At 45.3% G+C, this 7,052-nt stretch overlaps 1 protein-coding gene across 3 annotated transcripts in view; it reads left to right on the top strand.

Moving 5' to 3' along the window:
• The first annotated feature begins 6,885 nt into the window (after positions 1 to 6,885).
• The window catches only part of gfpt1 (glutamine--fructose-6-phosphate transaminase 1), a 70,979-nt gene continuing 70,812 nt past the window's right edge, over positions 6,886 to 7,052 (top strand). For all 3 annotated transcript variants that reach the window (XM_043681254.1, XM_043681253.1, XM_043681252.1), the window contains exon 1: positions 6,886 to 7,018. In XM_043681254.1, the coding sequence (XP_043537189.1) occupies positions 7,012 to 7,018 (7 nt within the window). In that variant the 5' untranslated portion in view covers positions 6,886 to 7,011. The remainder of the gene's footprint in view (positions 7,019 to 7,052) is intronic.

Raw genomic sequence — 7,052 nt, 5'->3', positions numbered from 1 at the left:
TCATGTTAAATCTGGATGTGGGACTTCCTGGTATTCCTCCTCAATTTTATGATGCATTCCAACTCACTTGCATTGAGAAATTAGAGCCATCATAAAGATAAGGAATTTTATAAGTCTACAATGTTCCCTGGCAGGCTTGAATCTGTGCTTTGTAACCATGGAAACCATGGGTTGAACTTGATTCATTTACAGAAATAACTTAATGAGCAGTGCTGAACCTATTGCGTTTTATTACTGTTGTTCTACTGGTGTCGTCATAGTTTACGTTACAGGTAATGATATCCTGGAACAGAAAGTACTGGGGCTGCTGGTTGACCTGGCTCTGTGCTTGTGATGTTAAAGATATCCTCGCCTAGTTTCACTTAAGCCTGCAGATGAATGGTGGGTGGCTGGCCACATGTACAGGAATTAATGGGATGTGACTCCACCTTTGCAGATTGGAATGAGGTTAGCCTCCTAGAATGTGAGTTCCCTGAGAGAGGCTGTTAACCAGGTCTGCTTGATGGGTGGAAACAGGAGTGTCAGGGAATTCGAATTAGAATCACAAATACTCAATGAGTATCGTGTGTAGTGAAAAATTTATATGTTGTCACTTATAGCGCCATCTTACCTACAAAGGCACGTAGTTACAGCTTCTTTCGTTACAAGATCTTAGAAAATAGACTAATTAAATGTCCAGTGTTGCCGAAATAAAAGTTTAGAACCATGGTCTTCCAAACCAGACCACGCTGGCGCCAAGCATCCAGTCTGCACCGAGCTTCACCCTGAGGATCATGAGCTGGGGGTCAATGTCAAATCCTCTCCATGTGTAAATAAAGGGTAACATGGTGACGAAATCATAGAATTCCTGCAGCGTGGAAACAGGCCATTTGGCCCAACGAGTCCACACCGACCTTCCGAAGAGTATCCTACCTACACCCATTCCCCTAACACTCTACATTTCCCCTGACTCATGCACCTAGCCTATACACCCCTCAACGTTATAGGGCAACTTAGCTTGGCCAATTCACCTGACCAGCACATCTTTAGGTTGTGGGAGGAAACCCGCGCAGACCCGAGGAGAATGGGCAAACTCCACACAGACAATTGCCTGTGACTGAAATCATAATGGGTGCCTGGTTCTGTGAGGCAACAGTGCGAACCACTCTGCTGCCCGGGGATACTGGCCCTTGTGGAGTTACTTCAGCCTAAAACCCCAGGGTCTGGAGTGAATCATATGCTTTATGTCAGCTGTTGCATGGTTAAATACAGTCCCGTGGTGTGTCTTTTCAGTTGTAGTTTTTTGGACAGGTCGCTTCTGAGCCTTAGCTTTTGTATGAGTGCCTTGCAAGCTGTGAAAATCAAAAGGTGTGTGGAGTCCAGTGTTGCCTGGACCAGACAACTCGCAATCATTGTGCAAAAACCTCCACTCCCAGATCGTCCACCTTCATTTTCATCATCCACAAGTATACCAGAACTGTGCCCTTAGCACAGAAAACTCAAAGTGGTTCAGCTCAGCAGAGCTGTCTCTCCCAGGAGCAGTTTCTTCTACAGAATCAGGGCTTTGTTTTATTCTGTTGAGCTGACCTGGCTAACGGGGGTGTATCGGCTAGTTGCATGAGTCAGGGGAAATGTAGAGTGTTAGGGGAATGGGTGTAGGTAGGATACTCTTCGGAAGGTCGGTGTGGACTCGTTGGGCCAAATGGCCTGTTTCCACGCTGCAGGAATTCTATGATTTTGTCACCATGTTACCCTTTATTTACACATGGAGAGGATTTGACATTGACCCAGCTCACTCTTCCACACGATGCTGGACCCTGTTTCGATGTAAGCCTGGGGTACAGACAAGCAGAAGAGCAAGATTTAGGGCAGGTTGTCAAGGAATACCTCACTTTGCCTCATCCTGGAGCTCAGTATTGGAATGTTTTCATTCCCAAGTTGAAGGAAGACTGGGCCACATTTGAACAGAGTAGTTAATATACAAATAGAAAAGAAGGCACTGATTCTTTTACAATCTGCACCACACACCGTCTCTAATGCAAATGGTGACCCTCTTGGACATTCAAGGGGATAAACCAAACCGAAGCAGCACATCCCGCTCCGAAGTGGGAGAAGTCATTCTCATGTGTTCTGTCAAAATTCCTCGCCCATCTCCATGTTTGACATTTGGATTTAAGAGAAGGGATCTTGGAGCTGAAGGTAGAGTTTGACCTCTCCAGGTTGTCAGACAACAGCGTTGCAGAGGATGTGGCAAATGGAGAGTGTCATTGAAAGGTATTGTTCCCAGCTCAAAGTGAAACCATTTCAGTGCAGAAAGCAGCCATGGTATTGGCCATGCACTTCAGCTCAAAGTCTTCATGACCTGCAGCCCGTACTCCGACTGGCTCAGCATAGTTCTTGACAAACAGCTATGTTTCTGCGCCATGTTTACCAGGTTTATTTTGAATGAGTTATGGTCCTGGGGAGTGTTGCTGATCAAAGAGACTTTGGGATGCAGGTTCATAGCTGATTGAAAGTGAAGTTGCAGGTAGGCAGTAGTGAAGAAGGCATTTGGTATGTTTGCCTTTCTTGGTCAGTGCATTGAGTATTGGAGTTGGGGGGGGGCACATTGCAGCTGTACAAGACATTGGTTCAGAACACTGCGTTCAGTTTTGGTCTCCCTGTTATGGGAAAGATGTTGTGAAACTTGAAAGGGTTCAGAAAGGATGTTGTCAGGGTTGGGCTGTAGGGAGAGGCTGAATAGGCTGGGGCTATTTTCCCCAGAGCGTCGGAGGCTGGGGAATGATCTTATCGAGGTTTATAAATTCAGCACGGATAGGGTGAATTTCCAAGGTATTTTCCCCATGGTAAGGGAGTCCGAAACTCGAGGGCATAGGTTTAGGGTGAGAGGGTAAAGTTTTAAAAGGGACCTAAGGGGTATCTTGGTCACGCAGAAGATGGTGCATGTGTGGAATGAGCTGCCAGTGGAAGTGGTGGAGGCTGGGACAACCATTTTAAAGGGATCTGATTGGTTATATGAATAGGAGGGTTTAGAGGGATACTGGCCAAATGCTGGCAAATGAGACTAGATTAATTGAGGCTATCTGGTCAGCATGGACGAGTTGGACCAAAGGGTTTGTTTCTGTGCTGTACAGCTCAATGTGCTGCATTATTTTATCCTCTGCCACATTAGTTAATAGCACTTGAGTAACAGGCAATAAAGAGCTCAAACAGGCTCTACTCTATTGAAACATTTCATCATTTTAAAGCCTCTGAAGAAGACTCACTAAACCTGAAACATTAACTCTATTTCTCATCTCGACAGATACTACAAGAATTGCTGAGTTTCTCCAGCAATTTCAGTTTTTCTTTGGACTGAAGCATGTTCAGTGAACAGTTTTAGATCTCAGAGGTGGGAATCTGACAGAGAAACAGAGAGAATAGGGTCAGGAGTCGGTCCTTTCTGGCCCTACTACACCATTCATTATGAGCATGGCTAATCATCAAACTCAGTAACGTGTTGTCCTTTAATCCCATCATCCCTGAAACATTATCTGACTCCAACACATTGAATGTTTTCATGATGGCCTTGACTACTTTCTGTGGTTCATCATTCTCTGGGCCAAGAAATTTCTATTCATCTCAGTACGAAATATATCTTTTGACTTTAACCTATGGTTATGGACGCGTTGGTCCTTGCGCACATCCTTCCTGCATTGACCCTGTCTCTTCCTGTTCAAATGTTATTGCTTTCTTTAAGATTCACTTCCATTCTCTGAACCTGCAGTGAGTTTCATGCTAACCATTCTAGCCCTTCTTCAGAAGACAACAGATACATGGGAACACTACCACGCACTTTTCCCTACAAGCCAGTCACCATCCTGACTTGGAAATAAATCGCTGTTCCTTCACTGTCACTGGGTCAAAATCCTGGAATTCCCTCCCTGAGGGCATTGTGGGTCAACTCACATGTATTGCAGTGGTTCAAGAAGGCAGCTCACTCCCACCTTCTCATGGGCTACCTAGGAACAGGCAATAAATGCCGACTGCAGCAGCTCCGCAGACATCCAATGAGTTAAGAGAAAATGTCCTTCCACCCCATGAATCAGTATGGTAAGCATTTGCTGTACTGTCATGAGTGACCATCCCGGATCACCTCCTGATATGTGTAAACTGTCTGTCACCCCAGAATAATCTGCTGTCAGTTACAACTGTGGAGTAAACTAGATGTTGTAGACCACAAGGGACTTTTCCCATACAGCCAGTGCACAGTTGCTCTTCACCCAGACTGAATGGCACTGTACGTACCTGCAGCCAGAGGACAGTTTCACAATCCTTGTGAGGCCAATTCCATAGCTTTTCAACATAATTATGCAGCAACTATTCAGTTTCACAATCAACCATCAAAACTTTCATGGGCCAATGCAGATGGAATATTTATTTAATACCTTCCCGTGAACCAATAGTTTTGGGGCAGAATCACAAAAGTGTGGTCAAAGGGCTGAGTTAGGAGCAACTTCAGGGTGAAGTGAGTCAAAGCAGTTTAAGTGTCAAGCTCAATAGCTGGTGTAAATGACAGAGCTCTGAAGGAGAACACTGGGCCTTTTGTGTCTTGCATGTGTGAAAAGACTGTCCAAAATCAGTTCCACCCCATGGCTGTTAGGTTCATTGTAGGCTTCTTGAAACTGGAGTTGCAGGTAGGTAGGATAGTGAAGAAAGCATTTGATACGCTTTTCTTTATTGGTCAGAGCATTGAATATGGGAGTTAGGAGGTCATGTTGTGGCTCTCCAGGACATTGGTTAGGCCACTTTTGGAATATTGTGTGCAAGTGTGGTATCGGAAGGATGTTGTGAAACTTGAAAGGGATCAGAAAAGATTTACAAGGATGTTGCCAGGGTTGGAGGGTTTGTATGATAGGGAGAGGCTAAATAGGCTGGGGCTGTTTTCCTTGGAGCATTGGAGGCTGAGGGTAACCTTACAAAAGTTGATAAAATCATGTGGGGCAAGGACAGGGTAAGTAGACGAGGTCTTTTCCCTGGGGTGGGAGACTCCAGAAGTAGAGGACATAGGTTTAGAGTGAGAGGGGAAAGACTTAAAAGGGACCTAAGGGGCAACTTTTTCATGGAAAGGGTGGTGCATGTATGGAATGAGCTGCCAGAGGAAGTAGTGGAGGCTGGTACAATGACAACATTTAAAAGGCATCTGGATGGGTATATGAACAGGAAGGGTTTAGAGGGATATGGGTCAAGTTCTGAAAATGGGACTAGATTAATTTTGGATATCTGGTCGGCATGGACGAGTTGGAGCAAGGGTTCTCTTTCTGTGCTGTATATCTCCATGATTCTCTGTTGCCCCAGCTCCATTGTTAAAGTGACCATTGAATCTGTTCCCAGGAGGAATCTGTCTCCCAACTGACAGTGTCCGAGGCAGAGAGAGTGAATACTGATGTATGGAATAAAACTTTATATTATTTGGGAATGAATATTGGATACAATTTCTATTCTCCTAAATGGTCAGTATCTGCTGGTGACAGATTTTGCAATGAAAGAAAGTACTAGAAAGATATCAAAGAGTGAAATCAACCAAACAAATTTCACATTGCACTTCAACTAGCTATTGCTAAGTGCAGTTCAATTAATCAGTGCAATAATTTGGATTAAAACTTTATCCTTTTACCATAAAACTTTGACATCATCCAAATTTGAAAGCACTGACCTTCCAACTAAAATGAACCAGATGATATTTACCTTTTAATTAAAATTGTCACCTATGTATGCAATGAGTGAATTTCTCACTGGATCTGAATTGGTTAAATTGGTTGTCATCCTCCCAAAATGTTGTGGACTGAATTCATAAAATTCTCCCTCTTCAATATATTTGCAGCAGACGAGAAGCATCTCAAAAACTGTCCCCTCATGTATGAAGTTAAAAATCACACAATTTCAGATTATAGTCCAACCAATAAATAGATTTATTAGGAAGCACTGGCTTTCAGATCACTGCTCCTTGTGAAGTATAAGGTCATAAGACACAGAATTTCAAGCAAAAATGTTAGTGTCATGGAGATGTAATTTTATATTAAACAAATTTAGATTAAGTCTTCCAACTTTTAGAATGGGATGTGCTCATTCCATTCTTTAATATGTAAATCCCAGAACTCCTTTTCAGTTACATTCTCAAAATAGCTTTAATTTTTCCAACAATAGACATCATCTGTGCTCAGGCAACGCCTTAAAGGTGTGAGGTACAAGTCTGTCTGTGTCTCAACGTTGAGTTAGACTGGTTCTATTTGTAAAGTGGAATTTACAGGATCTTACATGAATTTATGCAGTTTTTGAACAAATTAATTTCTGCAAATACAAATTCACCCCATAAACTTAAATGTGTGTGTGTGTGGAGTATGTGAGAGAGGGTGCGTGCGAGGTTGCATGTGTGTGCGTTCTGAGAGAGGGTCTGCTCTCATACATGATCTTTCACTTCGGAATCGATATTTGCAATCAACGAAAAATTAAAAAAAAGTGGAAGTCATATCCAAGGTGGTGGAGGGGGGGAAGGGAAGGATTTCTTTATGTTTTTGTTCACTGCCACCGAATGCTGGATTCTCTGGAGCAGTTTGATTTGGAAGGTTTGCAAGGCAAGGAGGCTGGATTGCAGCAGCCCTCCTCTCTGTCCTCACCCACATCCTGGTGCCACGTCCCCGGGCGGGGCTGTCAATCAGAGGCGGGTAGGCGGGGGCACCGGGCAGGCCCCGCCCCCACTCACTGCCAACCGCCCACCAGCGATGAGGGGCGGCGGCCCCGGCCAATCGGGAGTCGCGGCCGGGCGGGGAGGCGGGGCCACGGCGGGGGAGCGGGACCAATGGGAAGGCGGCGGCGGCGGTGGTGGGGCGGGGCGTTGGCTCGCGCCGCCCCCCCTGCGGGAGGGGGTGTGTCCGCCCCGTAGCGAGGCCGCTCTCGGCGCCTGACGGAGGGAGTGTGTGAGGGAGAGAGAGAGAGAGAGAGAAGGAAGGAGAGAGAGACTCCAACAGAGAGAGAGAGGGGAGAGCGGACACCATGTGCGGTGAGTTGAAGGAGCCCCCTCCCCGGTTTCCCCG

Source organism: Chiloscyllium plagiosum, chromosome 42, assembly GCF_004010195.1.
Source record: "Chiloscyllium plagiosum isolate BGI_BamShark_2017 chromosome 42, ASM401019v2, whole genome shotgun sequence".
NCBI classification, from domain to species: domain Eukaryota; kingdom Metazoa; phylum Chordata; class Chondrichthyes; order Orectolobiformes; family Hemiscylliidae; genus Chiloscyllium; species Chiloscyllium plagiosum.
This window is presented reverse-complemented; position numbering and strand designations above follow the sequence as displayed.